The 17782-nt window shown below is 41.2% G+C and overlaps 1 protein-coding gene across 2 annotated transcripts in view; it reads left to right on the forward strand.

The window, feature by feature from the left end:
- FAM135B (family with sequence similarity 135 member B) overlaps positions 1–17782 on the forward strand; it is a 354762-nt gene that overhangs the window by 163471 nt on the left and 173509 nt on the right. For both annotated transcript variants that reach the window (XM_055126148.1, XM_055126147.1), the window contains exon 4: positions 8891–8970. In XM_055126148.1, coding sequence (XP_054982123.1) covers positions 8891–8970 — 80 coding nt within the window. The remainder of the gene's footprint in view (positions 1–8890; positions 8971–17782) is intronic.

Below are 17782 nucleotides of genomic sequence, written 5' to 3' on the forward strand. Positions count from 1 at the left end.
CCTCATACAATATTCAAGAACCCATCCCTCCACCAGTGTCCATTCTCCACCACCAATGAACCCAGTATCCCTCCCACCCTCCAATTTCGTCCCCCCACCCCACCCCGCCTCTGTGGCAGGGTATTCCATTTTGTTCTCTGTCTTTTTTGGGGTGTTGTGGTTTGCGATAGAGGTATTGAGTGGCCATCATGTTCGTGTGCTGAAAGTAAATTTCTTTTTTTTAAAATGAACTACTAATGCCACAAGCATCTCAGTACTTTTCTGGGTGTGTACCAGCTGTTAACTCCCTGAGATTTGATTGCACCCTCCTTTCCACCTGTGAATTTATACTTGAACCCTGTTCAGGGTTGATGGGACAGTAGGCTTCAAGTTTGGGAGTCTGTTCTTTTGTTGGATGAGCAAGCACTCCAGTTTTCTTTCCTGTGGAGGTTGTTTCAGCTACAAACCACTTCATTCACTGAATTCTTTATTAGTATCACTTTTGTTTGTAGCTTTCTTATTTCTGCTCTCATTTCTTCCTGTATTTTATTGGTTGTCCATTCCACTGTTTCTTTCATAACCTCCTTTAATTTACATTTTATTTCCTAATAAAATGACTCCAAGATATATCATAATTAGAATGACGAATACAACAGATAGAGACACAATACTGCAAGCAACAAGGTCAAAGAAGGAAATCACATACAAAGGAGCAATTCTTATACTTACAGCAGATTTATTGAGGAGGTAAAGGACATATACAAAGAAAACTACAAAAGACTACTTCATAACCATGCTGCCAGACCACATGCCAGGTGGTTTCATCCAGTGCACCCGGGAGGGAGGTGGATAAGGCCACTCCCCACCCCAAAGAACCCACCCCCGTCAGCTGAAAACCTCCAAAAATCAACTGCCAGCATGCTCAAGGGCACTGTCCAAAAGCTTGGGCCAAGCTTTACCCACAAGTGAATTCCTGGACCCAAGGCCACACTCATACCTCACACCACCCATACTCCAAAAGTACAGTACCACATTTAATAGGGTTTAAAGTAGGAGGTAACCAGTCTTAGATGGAAATATTTTTACACACACATATGTATAACTGTCATCCTGTTGATTGTTGATTTGCTCGAGCAGGCCCAGTAATGTCTCTGTTCATCCTAGCCCTGAGATTTTGGCAGCCTCTCTTTACTCATCCTTCCCAACGGTGCTGCATTAGAGGCTCTTTCAGGGTCAGGGGAATGAGACCCATCATTGTTACTGTTTTTGGCATATGAACATGCCATGGGGAGCTTACCAGGCTCTCCCTTGCGGGCAGGAAACTCTCAGTAGCTTGCCAGGTTCTCCAAGAGGGAGAACTAGGCTATAAGAGGTTGCACAGCTGCAAATGCGGCCACGTGCTTCTGGGAGCTTGGTTTTATAGTCTCTGGATCTTGGCCATTGATGGATTACACGGCACTGGGGGCAGTTTGTGGGTGTGACTGCCTAGCTACTGGAAAATGGGGGTTTTGGGTGGAGGAGGCCCAGTCTCGATTTGAGCAGGCATGGAGATCTCAGCCCCCGGTCCTGCATACCTGGGTTCCTCTGCCGGTTCCTTCATCCTGGATGTCCATTCCATTGTTTTTTTGAGCTCATTGACTACCTTCAACATTTCATCTCTGAATTCTTTATCAGAAATATTGTAGATGTGGGTATTCCCTGTTGAAACTTCAGGCCTTTTTTTCTTCATCCATTCCTCATGGTGGGAATTTGTGGTGTTTCCCTTGTTCTCATAGGATGGAGGTGGATCCCTTCCAGTTCATTATTAGTGTCCCACTCTTTCTGTGAGGGAGGATTCTGGATGAGCTCGGATGATGCTGATCTCCTTTTTACTCTTGTAGAATACAAACTTCCTTTTTCATGCTCCTCTGTGTCTTATGTGGGGCCTTTAGTGCAGCTTCAGGGGATGTGTTCTTTGATATTAGAATAGGTCAGATTCATATGTTCTCTGTTATTTTGGTGAGTTTGGGGAATATTTTGATTGGAATAGGCTAGTGGACTATTTGGCTGATGTGTTTGGGATAGCCAGGCTGTCCTCGTAAAAATTAGGTAATGGAGAAAATGGAGATATGAGTCCAACATGCTGGGAAAGGGGACATACCCCTCACTGCTGCTGTACCCGTGGGGGCGGCATTGCTTCAGATCCTGGATTATTATTCTATGTCAGGCGCACTTCTAAACCCACAGGGGTACCCTCTGGTTTAGGTGCTCATTCGGGCACCTTGGTCAAGGAGGAGATGTTCCATTTCCCCGCAGCTGCCTGCTCAGCTTGCTGTTCCAGATGCCACGTTCCTGCAATATATTTTAGATTTTAATTTGGGATCTAGCCAAAATTTTGTGTCAGAGAAGGGAATTAGTAAAGGTTAAGTTTAAGTTTTCTGTTTAATTAGGACAAAATGAAACGTAAGTGAAAATTTTTCCCAGCATATTATTTTTTTTTCTTTTTGGGTCACACCTGGTGATGCACAGGAGGGGTCATTCCTGGATTTGCACTCAAGAATTACAATTACTCCTGGCGGTGCTCAGGGGATCATATGGGATGCTGGCAATCAAACTCGGGCCGGCCGCATGCAAGGCAAATGCCCTACCCACTGTGCTATCACTCCATCCCCAATCCCAGCATATTCTTATATATGAATATATATATATATAAATTCAAAATGATTACATAGTACTTGAAGTTAGATTCAGTAACACTGAGAACATGTAAAACATACTGTGTTAGATCATTTTTTGGCAACGTAGATATATATCAATGCTCTCTCCCTTGAACTTACAAACATTGCTGGAGCTGAGGCTGGTTTTATTGTTGTTTTTTTTTCTGTATCAGTTGGCTGGAATGGAATGTTATTCTCTTTGCTAGGTTGCTTCTATCTATCCCTTGGCTAGAGAAAGCCATTTCTTTTGTTTGTCTGCTTGTTTTGTTAGCCTTTAACATTTCTGGTTTATTGACTTCTTGTGTCTGAGGTATATGAGGCAAAAAGTCATCAAAAAACTATAAAATCACCATCCCTGTCATTCTTTAGATCCTGAGGTCCCTATCTGCTAATGTTCTTTGCATTGAGGAACTTCTTTTTTGGGGGGACGAGAAAGAGAGACAGACAGACAGACAGACAGTCCCTGCCATACAGGCAAAATGGGGCATAGGCATTCAGGTGTGAGGCAGAGAGAGTGGCAGGAAGGAAACTGGGGACATTGGTGGGAAATGTACACTAGTGAAGGGATGAGTACTGGAACATTCTGTGACTAAACCCAATTATGGAAAACTTTGTAACTGTGTGCCTCATGGTGAGTCAATCACTGTATCATTGTCATCCCGTTGTTCATCGATTTGCTCGAGCGGGTGCAGTAATGTCTCCAAAGCCAGAAACGTCTTATGGGTGTTCCCAGTCTACTGAATGTAAGCTTTTGGTCAACTGGCATGTTGTAATGATCTACACACTGACAAATATGCACCTGCCTACATCTCTGGGCAGCAACTGGGACGTCTGTGGCCTCGGGTTTATCTCCTTGTGGTTAATGGAGTGTGCCCTGAGGTTGTTGAGCAGTTGGCAGAGCAAGACCCTATCTCGGAGGGTCTGTGCCAGGTTGAACACCTGTGCAGAATCCCAGGTCACCTGGGGGTTGGCAGACAGCACCCCACAGTGGATGAGCCACTGCGTGCACTGCCGCCATGGCTCTATGTCTGATGGTGCTGCGACTGCACGTCCAGGGCAGGTGGTGATGCTGTGGCCACTGCCATGGTTTCTTCGTGCCCCGCCGATGCCATTCTGTCTGAATCTTGCAAAACAGCTGGCAATGTCCATCAGGAATCATGTGTAGAGTTCCAGCAGGGGTCACGCATAGAGTTCCATGCCTGGCGTGCTGAGCCACGTGTTTTCTAAGGTGAGATGGTGAGCCAGGTTTGGGAGAGTGTGAGGGGTTCAGAATTGCTGGTGCTCTTGCACAACCACCCACGCAGTTTTATCCAGTAAAGCCACGGCAGCCGACCCTCACAACCCAATCGTCGCCACGCTCCAGGCAGCTTTCCACATGCTCGGGCTGAGCTTCACATATGAGTGAACATATTCCTAAATTGTGCGGCCACGAAAGTGGCCGTGCAAGACATCATAAGACACTCCCTGCTCATTTTCCATAATATTTGATTGGAGGTGAGTCAATAAGAAAGGAAAGAAAGAAAGAAAGAAAGAAAGAAAGAAAGAAAGAAAGAAAGAAAGAAAGAAAGAAAGAAAGAAAGAAAGAAGACCTTTAACCATGTTGGTTTCATACATACAGTTGAGTCTTTTCCATTCTATTTAGTGGGAAGACTAAAAGAAGTAAATATACATTATGTTTTTTTGGAGGCAGATATCAAGAAAGTTACCTTTGTTTTGTTGTTCTTCTTAATTTATTTTAAAATCTTCATTAAATAATAATAATAAGGAGGAACTTTCCTCAAGATAGTCGAAGCCATCTATCACAAGCCTACGGCAAGCATTATCCTCAACGGGGAAAAACTAAGGGCCTTTCCTCTGAGATCAGGCACAAGACAAGGATGCCCACTCTCACCACTCCTCTTCAATATAGTACTGGAAGTACTTGCGATAGCTATTAGACAAGAAAAAGAGATTAAGGGCATCCAGATAGGAAGGGAAGAAATCAAACTCTCACTATTTGCAGACGACATGATACTATATCTAGAGAAGCCTAAAACCTCTACTAAGAAACTCTTAGAAACAATAGACTTATACAGTAAAGTTGCAGGCTACAAAATCAATACCCAAAAATCCATGGCCTTCATATATGCAAACAATGAGGCAGAGGAAAGGGACATGAAAAAAGCAATCCCATTCACAATCGTGCCCCAGAAAATCAGGTACCTCGGAATCAGCTTAACCAAGGAAGTAAAAGACCTTTACAAAGAAAACTACATAACGCTACTCCATGAAATCAAAGAGGACATGAGGAAATGGAAACATATACCCTGCTCGTGGATAGGGAGAATCAATGTTGTCAAAATGGCAATACTCCCTAAAGCATTATACAGATTCAATGCGATCCCTATAAATATACCCATGACATTCTTCAAAGAAATGGATCAAGCAATCCTAAAATTCATATGGAATAACAAACGTCCAAGGATAGCTAAAACAATTCTTGGGAAAAAGATGATGGGAGGCATCACCATCCCCAACCTCAAACTTTACTACAAAGCAGTAACAATTAAAACAGCATGGTACTGGAACAAAGGCAGAGCCGTAGACCAATGGAACAGGGTGGAATATCCCTACACACAACCCCAAATGTATGACCATCTAATCTTTGATAAGGGAGCAAGAGAAGTGAAGTGGAGCAAGGAAAGCCTCTTTAACAAATGGTGCTGGCACAACTGGACAACCACATGCAAAAAAATGGGTTTAGACCTTGACCTGACACCATGCACAAAAGTCAGATCAAAATGGATTAAAGACCTCAACATTAGACCACAAACCATAAGGTACATTGAAGACAAGGTCGGCGAAACCCTCCACGATATTGAAGATAAGGGTATCTTCAAAGGTGACACGGAACTAAGCAATCTAGTAAAAACAGAGATCAACAAATGGGACTACATTAAACTAAAAAGCTTCTGCACCGCAAGAGATACATTGACCAGAATCCAAAGACTATCCACAGAATGGGAAAGGATATTTACACAATACCCATCAGATAAGGGGTTGATATCAATGGTATATAAAGCACTGGTTGAGCTCTACAAGAAGAAAACATCCAACCCCATCAAAAAATGGGGCTTAGAAATGAACAGAAACTTTACCAAGGAAGAAATACGAATGGCCAAAAGGCACATGAAAAAGTGCTCTACATCACTAATCATCAGAGAGATGCAGATCAAAACAACCATGAGATACCACCTCACACCACAGAGACTAGCACACATCCAAAAGAACAAAAGCAACCGCTGTTGGAGAGGATGTGGGGAGAAAGGGACCCTTCTTCACTGCTGGTGGGAATGCCGACTGGTTCAGCCCTTCTGGAAAACAATTTGGACGACTCTCAAAAAATTAGATATTGAATTCCCATTTGACCCAGCAATACCACTGCTGGGAATATATCCCAGAGAATCAAAAAAGTACAATCGAAACAACATCTGCACATGTATGTTCATCGCAGCACTGTTTACAATAGCCAGAATCTGGAAAAAACCCGAATGCCCCAGAATGGATGACTGGTTGAGGAAACTTTGGCACATCTATACAATGGAATACTATGCAGCTGTTAGAAAAAAGGAGGTCAAGAATTTTGTAGTTAAGTGGATGGGCATGAAAAGTTTCATGCTGAGTGAAATGAGTCAGAAAGAGAGAGACAGACATAGAAAGATTGCACTCATCTATGGTATATAGAATAACAGAGTGGGAGACTAACACCCAAGAACTGTAGAAATAAGTACCAGGAGGTTGACTCCATGGCTTCGAGGCTGGCCTCACGTTCCGGGGAAAGGTCAACTCAGAGAAGTGATCACCAACTACATTGCAGTCGAAGGCCATGTGGGGGAAGGGAGTTGCGGGCTGAATGAGGGCTAGAGACTGAGCACAGCGGCCACTCAACACCTTTGTTGCAAACCACAACAGCTAATTAGAGAGAGAAAGCAGAAGGGAATGCCTTGCCACAGTGGCAGGGTGGGGTGGGGGGGAGATGGGATTGGGGAGGGTGGGAGGGACACTGGGTTTACGGGTGGTGGAGAATGGGCACTGGTGAAGGGATGGGTTCCCAAACTTTGTATGAGGGAAGTGTGAGCACAGAAGTGTATAAATCTGTAACTGTACCCTCACGGTGATTCTCTAATTAAAAATAAATAAATTAAAAAAAAAATAATAATAATAATAAAATATCAAAATAATAATAAAAGCAGTTGGAAGAATTTGCATGATGTGGTCCAAAGCTGTGGTCCACACAACTCTCAAAAGCTGTCATGTAAGCTACAACTTTACGAATAATGTCTGTGTTTTTGCACTACGTTTTAGTTCACCATAGACTCATATTCTCAATATTTAAAAAAAAATGTCCTGTGATCATATGTATAGTGCAATGGACTCAGTACCAGAGAAACCCCCACTGTGTACCCAGTGAGCTATGGGATACTGACATATTTCAAGCCCATTTTACTTCAGTCTGAATCAATTTAGTCACATTTCATTTCACAATGGAAACAGAGAACAATTATGATCTATAATTATTCCCAAGTGCTTGCAAGTAAAAGGGGCCATTTAATGCAAGTCATAGAATTTCGAAGTTTACCGGTGTACCTGTGGCAAAAGAGGACAGATCAGAGTGTTACTGATAGTGTTGAACTATTCATAATGTCTCAAACTTATGGAATATAGGAATGGAGCAAAATATTGAAATAAGGCTACAGATATAAACTAGGAAAAGTGACAGTACAACCAGAAGTAGAAACTCCATTGCTTTTTTTTAAAGAAATTCTTTGTGACAGCATCAGAAATAAACATAGGATTTAATTTCTACCATTGAAGCTCCTATTTTGTTTTTTTTTAATTTATTATATATTTTTTATTTTTTTAATTAATAGTTTATTTTTAATTAGTGAGTCAACGTGAGGGCACAGTTACAGATTTATACATTTTTGTGCTCATGTTTCTCCCTTACAAAGTTTGATCACCCATCCCTTCACCAGTGCCCATTCTCCACCACCAGTAAACCCAACATCCCTCCCCCCCTCCCCAGTCCCGTCTCCCCCCACCCCACACTGCCACTATGGCAGGGTATTCCCTTTTGTTCTCTCTCTCTGATTAGGTGTTGTGGTTTGCAATAAAGGTGTTGAGTGGCCATTGTGTTCAGTCTCTAGTCTATATTCGGCACGCATCCATCATCTTTCCCCCACATGACCTCCAACCACATTTTACTTGGTGTTCCCTTCTCTGAGTTGCCCAGAATGAGAGACCAGCCTCCAAGCCATGGTGACAACCTCCTGGTACTTATTTCCACTATTCTTGGGTGTTAGTCTTATAGTCTATTATTCTATATTCCACAGATGAGTGCAATCTTTCTATGTCTGTCTCTCTCTTTCTGACTCATTTCACTTAGCATAATACTTTCCATGCTGATCCACTTATATGCAAATGTCATGACCTCATTCTTTCTAACAGCTGCATAGTATTCCATTGTATAGATGTACCAGAGTTTCTTCAACCAGTCATCTGTTCTAGGGCACTCGGGTTTTTTCCAGATTCTGGCTATTGTAAACAGTGCTGCGATGAACATATAAGTGCAGATGTCATTTCGACTATGCTTTTTGGCTTTTCTGGGATATATTCCCAGCAGTGGTAGTGCTGGGTCAAATGGGTGAAGCTCCTATTTTGTAAAAATGCACTTTTCTGAAAAGGAAAATCACACCTGAAATATATCTGTGTCCCAAGGTTCATCTATTCTTTTTCTCTATTTTTGTCACCAACAGCTTATATCATTCTTGTACAATCTCAAGTGAGATTTTCTTTTATCCAACTTGACCCCATCATGCCACTTCCTGTTTTTCTTGCAAAATGCTGCCTCCCCTCCTCAGAGAGATATATGGGGTTGTGCCATACCCAGCTGTTTTCAGGGCTGATTCCTGACTCTGTCTTCAGGGATCACTCCTGGTGATGCTAAGGAGACCACGTGCAGTGCCAGAGACAAACCTGTGTTGGTAGCTTGTAAGGCAAGTGTCTTACCCCCTATACACTATCTCTCTGGCCTTGGAATACATTTATTTTTGTTTTAAGATACTAATGCATGCTGCATAGAAATTTCTTGGCATTCAAGATTGAATCTCAGTATTCTTCAATACACCCAAACAAGAAGGATGATTGTCAGCAAGCTATCCTTTGGTCTTTCCTAGGTATTACCAAATCCGAGTGACCTTGAAGGTGTCCTCGCGGATTCCCCACAGGCTGAGTGCCTCCATCGTCGGACAAACAGGTGAGCATGAGAGTGGCAGTGGATACTTGTTTCCACTTCTAATTCCTTCATTTATCTCTGATGTCAGGGCATAACATAGTGCCACGTACAGAAAGGTACTCACCAAACAGATAGTTGTTAAATGTTGGATGATGATGATGAGGAGGAGACTGACTGACTGGAGTGTTTATTGTTACAAGGAGAATTTGCCAATAAAAATGACTCTCTAACCAGTACTTGTGACAAACATAGCTGTGGGGAATTTGCCACAATCAAGTCAAGGAAGAAAGGTATTGGAAATGTCATCCAACAATTAGGCTGAGAAATTTTCTTGTAATTGTGATAATAAGTAAGGTGTAACAGACCAGATAAATAAGGAACAAGGGTATCACTTTTTATGCACAATGAAGAACCAAATGTAGCACTGGTGCTTTAAAGGAAGGACGACCCAGTATAGCTCAGTTCTGATCTATTTTTGTTTTAAGAACACATCCAGCTATACTCAAGGCTTACTCTTGGCTGTGCACTCAGGGATGATACCAGGTGTAGCACAGGTGGCTGGATGCTAAGGATTAAATCTGGGTCAGCCACATATAAGACAAGTGCCCTATCAACTGCCGGATCAATCCAGCACGTCAGTTCTGAACTTGAGGAAGTTAGAAGATTAGTCGGTAGCCAGAGCTAAAAGTTAGAAGATTAGTCGGTAGCCAGAGCAGGTATTCAGTGAAATATAATAATGAGTCAGAAACGTATGATGTATTTCATAAGAAATAGAGCCATGTAAATTGATCAGTAAAATGTGTACATTTGGAAGAGAGTGTAGCTAAGACAGGTCTTAGAAAGAAGATGTAGAGAGATATGTTAAGAAAACATAATTTTTTGTAAATCAGTTAGACGTGAACTACACAAATGGAGGTATCCAGAAATATTCACTGATCACTTCATCCCATTGTTCATCGATTTACTCATGTGGGCACCAGTAATGTCTCCACTCGTCCCAGCCCTCTTCATTTGTCCCAGCCCTGAGATTTTAGCAGACTCTCCTTACTCGTTTTTCCCAATGATTGGAGCTTCTTTCAGGGCCAGGGGAATGAAACCTGTCATTGTTACTGTTTTTAGCATTTGAGTATGCCATGGGGAGCTTGCCAGCTCTACCGTGCAGGCAGGATACTCTCATTAACTTGCCGGGCTCTCTGAGTTTCCTCTGATGATGTGTTGCACAGCTGTAAATTTTGTGTCATGGGGATAGCTAATCTTTTAAATTCATTTGAACAACCCTGGCAATAAGGGCAGTATATTGCTGGCAATGATTTTATGGTAAGTGAAATTGAATGCAATTCACAATTGAATATTCACAAGCTATAAGTGTAGCTGTTGTAGTATGCTTAACTCTGCTGGGGTGGAGATGTGAAGAGCAGGGGACAGAGAAGGCTGCTCAGAACCTGTATGAGGACATGACAGAGAAGTCAATAGCTATTGTTAAAAAATAAAAATAGAGGTTGTCTGAAGCTTGTGAATTGAGAAATAAAGATGCTACTGGCTGTTTGCTGTCCTCCGACTCTGACCAGTATTAAGTTTTATTAATGAATTTTCTATACTACCATAATGCTACCATCATCTCTTCCTATCTACTCTCTCATGCAAAAAGAAAAGGTACTTTAATACCACCTGTGCCCACCCTATCCTGATTTCATGCAGGTTCATGGAGGTGAGAGAGGGAGGATATTTGAATCCTGGCAGGGTACAAACTCACATATGACATCTGGCATTGACAGTTTTAGCTTCATTTCTTCACCTGAAAAATCAAATGATAAAATGAAAAAAAGAAAAAAGCAAACATTCATCCTCTGTATATTGTTGTTTTAAGATTGTTGTTAAATAAGATAGATTTTGTATAAGCTTATCTGGCTTAACATACTGGATCTTTTACACAGTGAGTGTACAATGAATCTTTTGTGTGAGGTTTTGTATGATTGGGCCAAAAAAAATATAGTGGACTCTCCTCTAATAGAAGTTGTCACCGAGATAATAGTAAGACCCATGACATTCATGATGATGTTTGTTGAGCCTCCTGTCAGAGTTGACTGCTACACTACATGGCAGAGTGGATTGTAGGGCATCCGATACCTGGATTTAGCTCTAAGAAGCAGGACTTGTGATGGTATCATGCTGAGACAAAGCAAAGAAAAATCAAATGCAAATTATTTTAAAAAGCCAATTTCTTCTTTGGTCTCCTTTGATGCAGGGTTAATTATGATGCACTTGGTGTGCCCTTGAGTTTTACATGGTCATAATATTTAGAACAAGTTGCTAATGCAGAAGCCAGCAATAATTATAATAAGAATTTCACCATGAGGAAGAGTAGATCAGTTGGTGATTGTTCTCTCAAGGTGAGTTTCCCAGACATGTCATTTTTTCAGTTAGCAATTGTGGAAGCGCTTTAAAAGTTACTGGCTTAAAGTGATGGTTTGTTCTCTCTTTATATTTAGAGCTGACAGCATTTAGCTAGCTCCTATATGCACTGCTTTCATCTAAGATCTCAGCACAGGATGGCATAGTGGAGATTCTGACTTAAGACACGACTTCACTTCTGTTTCCTCTTGCAATTGGGTGTTATTTTCAGTGTAAAGAGATGGCTGAGTTTGTGTTTCCATTTGAGGCTGAGCATATATCTGTAATTGAGCAGACTGATGGCTTTTAAAATGTTTTCTTAATAGGGAGGTATTCGGGGGCAAACTCAGTAGTGCAATTCTGGCTCTGTGCTCAAAAATCACTACTGGCCATCCTCAGGGGACCAGATGCACAGCTGGGACCAAACTCAGGTTAGCCAATTGCAAGGCAAGGAACCCAGACCATTATATTGTCTCTCTAGCCCTGAACTGAATGCTCTTATGCTGGCTCATCCTCTAGAGAGACAATGAAAGATTCCAGGGTCCTTATAGTGACACAAAATCTTCTCCTGACATTCTATTTTAAAGGCCAGGGGCACAGCGAACATTGTTTCTATGGGCAACAAACTCGAATCTTTTACTGAGACCTTTGTGTATATTGCAGAGGGAAGAAGTTTTTAGAAGATAAGTTTTTTCAATAAGTCAGGGACATTTCCTACTTTCAACGTGAATTTCTGGTTGAAAAAAGAGTTTAAATATTGAAATATGGTATATTGAATAAAATAAAAGTATGAGAAAATTTGGAATCTAAGGGATGACTAACATGTATCAATTGAGTGTGTGTGTGATAAAATATTTGTTTGCTCTTGTTGTATTTCTTTCTAAATAATAAAAAACACAGTTTTTACTCTCTAGTTAGAGTATTCAGTGGTGCCAGGAATAGTAGAGTCTAGAATTTCTAGGTTAAAATCCTGCTTCAAACACATGTGCATTTAGAAAACTTACTTAGCCAGCACTAGGTGCGGAGAGCGCAGGAGGGGTTTTTCATCTATAAAAATGTGGGCGGTACCGACCTGGTAGGTTTGCAGTTAGGATAAAGAGAATTATGCAAGTAAATTATTCCAATAGTGCATAAGATATAATAAGAAACTTTAGGTAGAATAATTGTTGCTATTTCCAGCTATTTTCTTAATAGTATTATGTTCCCAAAGAACACAGCTCCTAGGGTTCCATGCTGCCTTTCTGCCATGGACTAGAATATTCTCATGGGAAGAATGACAGACAGGACACAAATATATTAGAGATGGTGTGTCAGATTTGACCTGGATTAATGAGCTGGAAATTAGAAGGACCACAAAGACAAGAAAGAACATTTAAGTACACATAACCAAATATTTTCTTTCCCTTTTCCTGGGACCTGAAGAGAATAGGTAATTTTGGGGTTAAGGAGAAATCTGGCATGCAGGTTCCAAAATCCAGACAAAGGGAATAAGTGAACTTACTGTTACCAGATTTAGAGGCCCTGTTATGCCATATTGAGCAGATTGATTTTGTTTCAAAGGCACAGGCAGATGAAATCAAAGCACTTTGATGCCATAAATCCAATGCTGTTCAAGCACAAGATGTTTCTTCATAAATTATGGTACATAATTAGGCAGTTTTGTTCATTTAAAAATGTATCCATTATTTGGTGCCCATATTATATTGAAACACATTTCAGCTATTTAGATGACTGCTGTATGGCCTAAAGATATATGAACAATTTATTGTTGAATTTTCTAAGATGGGCATATCCTGGAATGGGTAAGTAAAAATAATCTTATGAGTTTGACATGTAGCTATAACCTAGATTTTATTCTATTTTCTTTATCCAATACCTTCTAAATTGAGAGGATGGCTTCTCTGGGGATAAAAATAAAGATTTTTGTCTTGCCTGAGTTAGCTTGTGTATCTCAGAAAAGACTTTGACAGGCTTTGAGTTTAAACCTATTTGGAACAATACTCCCCCTGGGCATTTTAAAGATCTCAGAACTATGGAAGGAATGAGCACCTGAGCTTCCATCTTGAGAGTTTCAGATCTGTTTGTGAACCTGAGTACAGGGCACAGATGGAAACAGAGACAGTACGTGGAGAATGGGTTCTGCCTTATGCTCAGTATAAAACTAAAGGGCACAGGGCTTTTGTCATTACCAAAAATAACAAAGCATAAATTGCAGATAATTTTCTAATGAGTCACGGAGGCCAAAATATCTTTCAGTAGTTCTACAATGTAAAAGTAAAAGAAAATACCTGTGGTGTCTTCCTTTTGTTCCACTGCAACTTCAGAGGAAACTAGGGCAGTGCTAGATTGAGTAATCTAGTTATCAGGGAAGCAGGCCCTGTGGAAAGTTGGTCCCCGGAATCGGATAATTAAATGAAAGCAACAACTGTCCATTTTAGAAGTTTTCAGGCAATATTTTGAACTTTGAGCCTGGAACAACACAACTTTTAAAAGGCTTGTCATAGTCTGTCATTCACTTTTGTGGAATCATTAGTATCTTTAGGTATGGTTGTTGGGAGTTGAGGGCTTAAGGCTGAAGCCCTTGTTTTTCCTCAAATTATAAATGGAGCCAAGTGCATTAGGTTCAAGTGTCTGCTTTGCAGTCCATTGACACTGATTTGAATCCCAGGCACCACATATTGTGGCCTGAGCACTACTGGGGTTATTCCTATGGACAGAACCAGGAATACAGGAATATCCTCCGAGCGCCACTGAGTGTGGCACAATTGCAACATCCCCACCAACCCTCCACAAATGAAGCCAATATATGAAGTGTCCTACAGATGAGCACTTGTCCAGAGGGTTCACAGGCTTACACATGGTGATTTAACATACTCCAGAAAACAGAACCCCCAAGGAATGAACAAGGGAAGTTGAGGCTGAGTGAAAGGGCTCTTTGCACATTGTCTGAAGGTGTAATGAGAGATGGACACTAATGGAAGCCAGAGATTGGGAGACCTGACTGGCTGAGTGATCTGGCCAGGGCCAATGCGGGGAGCAGCAGAGGTTGCTGTTCCCTGGGTTTGACAGGGGGGCTGGAGTGATAGCACAGCGGGTAGGGCATCTGCCTTGCACGCTGCTGACCCAGGTTTAATTCCCAGTATCGCATGTCTTCCCCGGAGCACCACCAGGAATAGTTCCTGAGTGCATGAGCCAGGAGTAACCCCTGTGCATCACCGCATGTGACCCCCCAAAAAAATACCTGGGTTTGACAGTGCCCGTGAGCCCTTCAGCCTTAAGGAACAGCACAACTTTTAAAAGGCTTGTCATAGTCTGCGCCTTAAAAGATTTGAAAATATTAGCCAGAGTTGTAAATCATGATAAGATAAACCTTACCATTTTTGAGAGAGAGAGAGAGACAGAGACAGAGAGAGACAGAGAGAGAGAAAGAGAGAGACCACATGAATGAACTTGTAGAATTGATGTACTTACCAGACTGGGATGGCTTAGTGACTAATCTACCTGCTTTGCAACCAAGAGACTAAGTTTAATCCTGGTGCTGGCTGCCCACATGCATGAAGCATGACCCTAATAACTCTATTTTTTAGAACCTACAGCACTGTAACAAAGCATCAAATGCATTTTACATTTCTTTAATGTTGGTTCACTAAACTTTTTTAGAGACTGTATATGAGCCAAAGAGTTTAGATAAAATTCAGACACTAATTTTCAGACACTAATTCAGACACTAATTTTGTAGTGATTTTTTTTTTCAACGTAGTGCCATCAAGCAGTTCCCTAAAACCTCTGGATGTCCTATAGTTCAGTGGGGTTTGAGATTGTCTACCTGGAGGTAGCGTCGGCATCTGTAAGCTATGGGCTTAGTTCTGCTGCAGTGGCCCCGTCCCCCCTTTGGACAACAGTTGAATATCTAAGTCCACACCTGCTTTTTTAGTGGACTGACTATCGAGGGCAAGTTCACCTGAGAGCCCTTCTTTGCTCCAATTCACTTGGTAGAGAAGCTCACAGAATTCAGGAAACATTTACTTAACTTGATCATAGGACAGAGGAAGAAGTAGAGAGGGCATTGTGCAAAAGGCAGAGAAGCTAGCTCTCTCCAGACACAATTGTCTTCCTGTCTCTAGGCATTCATCAATCCAGAATCTCCTGAACCCTGTATTTCTGTTTAGTTTTCAAATCTATTTTGTTGTTGTTGTTGTTGCTGCTATTTGTGCCTCACCCTGAAGTGCTCAGGGCTCACTCCAGCTCTTGCACTCATGGAACACTCCTGGTGGTGCTCAGGAGAAGGATGCAGTAGCAGAGTTTGAACCCATGTTGACTGCTTCCAAGGCTGTGCCCTACCTGCTTTACTAGCTCACCAGTCCCTAATTTTGCTTTTTTAGTTTTATAGTATGGAAATTTTATTATGTTGGCATAATTGGTCAAGTTACTGGTCAATAGTGATTAAATAGACCTTATTCCTTACTCTCCTCCTCTGAAATTCAAGGATGCAGTTGAATATCCCAATCCTATGAGAACTTCTAGACTGTTTGTGTTCCCCTGGCAACCAGCCCTCATCCTCAGGTTAACTAGGGATTTTCCAGAAGTCATCTCATTAACTTAACAAAAGACACGTTTTCTCCTCTTATCACTGAGGAAATTCTAGGGGTGTCAGGAAATGGGATAAAAACCAAAAATATGTTTCTTTTTATAAATCATCATGTCACATAGATCTTGAGTGATAAAGAATGAAAGATAGTTAAATATGGGGGTGAAGGCACTCCAGGAAAAGGAACCAGAAGTAACACATTAAAAAATAGAAAATGTAATTGGAATTGCTAAAAAGATTTATTTACATTACTCAGCTCTCAAAACTTATTTGTTTTTCCTCCTGATGTTAGAGTTATGAGTAATTGGCTGCATACACTTTGAATAAATGTCAAGTATACTTAGATGTGGCTTTTTTCTTCTACCAAAATTAAATTATTAATAGATATAGTAGTATTTTCCTACATGGAGAAGTTAAATAATTTTATTTTCCCTAAGGGGGTTGATCAATTAAGTCATATTTGGGATTAGAATGGGAATCATTAAGACATGCATAGGTTGTGCTAAATGATTAGGACACAAAACAGGCATCTGTTAGTCAAAACAAGAGAAAAGATAGCACAGGCAACTGTGAATATATATATATATGTACATATATACATACATACACACATATATAATATACATATATATAGCGGTGATTAGTTTTAGTAATGTTTTGAGAGGAAATTCCTTGTTTCATTAAGTGGAAGCATTTAAGAGTTTCACCATGTACAGTGTGGGGAGAGACATCTATCTTTCAAATGAACCAATTTAGGGGCTGGAGTGATAGCACAGCGGGTAGGGCGTTTGCCTCGCATGTGGCCAACCTGGGTTCGATTCCCAGCATCCCATATGGTCCCCTGAGCACCGCCAGGAGTACTTCCTGAGTGCAGAGCCAGGAGTAACCCCTGAGCATCGCCGGGTGTGACCCAAAAAGCAAAAACAAACAAACAAGCAATCAAATGAATCAATTTAGTTTCTTTTCAGGGTTTATTAATGTATACCTAAATATTAAATATGTCTCTTTCTGTGGAGAATACGTAACAGGTAAAGCATTGCAGTTAGCAAGCTCCGGCTATATCTCTGGGGTCAGCAGAGAACTCTGCTTCGGAGACTCTTGGAAGCACTTGGTCCCAGATTTGATTCTACATTCAAATTTGAGCCTCTCTGTCCTACGTCAGGCCCCACCCTCTGCTATGCATCAGTATTATGAGAGCAGCGGTGCAGATAACAAGATTCTTGTTTTGGGATGAAGCCAGCTGAAATGTAACTCTTGGCCCAGAGCCCCATGTACCGTCATGCAACTCTCTTTCTCAGGAAGCTCTATTGGAATGTGCCCAGGTCTGTCTTCCTTGATTTTCCTCATCTGTGCTCGTTACCCCGTGCTGCTCTCATTCAGAACACATCATCATAAATTGCTCACACTCAGGGTCCTAGCCAGGGATCTACTCTTTTATTTTCTGTATTCAGAAGCCCTAGAAATGTTGTAGCAGTTGGTTATGACCCAGTTTGGTTAGAAGTGAGGCAGACTTGAGTTCATCTGAATTTCTTGGGGCTTTAAGCCAGCAACCTTTGTGCTTTATTTTAACCCTTCTCAACTGAACACATTTGCTTTGATTGTCACTCAGTTTATGACTAAACCTCCAAGGAATCTCCGGATCTCTTTCAGAGAGCTGCTCTGAACATTGGGCTCTGGTGTCAAGATACTATATTCTGTACATACTGAGGGGAGATTGCAGTAAATATTTTTAGACATCTTACAAAATAGAGTGAGTTTGTTCATCAGCAGTCTACTATCCTAGTGTTATGTGAACATTAAGAAATCTTTTTTTATTTCGTATCTGACCTGTTAATCTCTTCTTCTGGAAACTGG

Source organism: Sorex araneus, chromosome 2 (assembly GCF_027595985.1).
Source record: "Sorex araneus isolate mSorAra2 chromosome 2, mSorAra2.pri, whole genome shotgun sequence".
NCBI classification, from domain to species: Eukaryota; Metazoa; Chordata; class Mammalia; order Eulipotyphla; family Soricidae; genus Sorex; species Sorex araneus.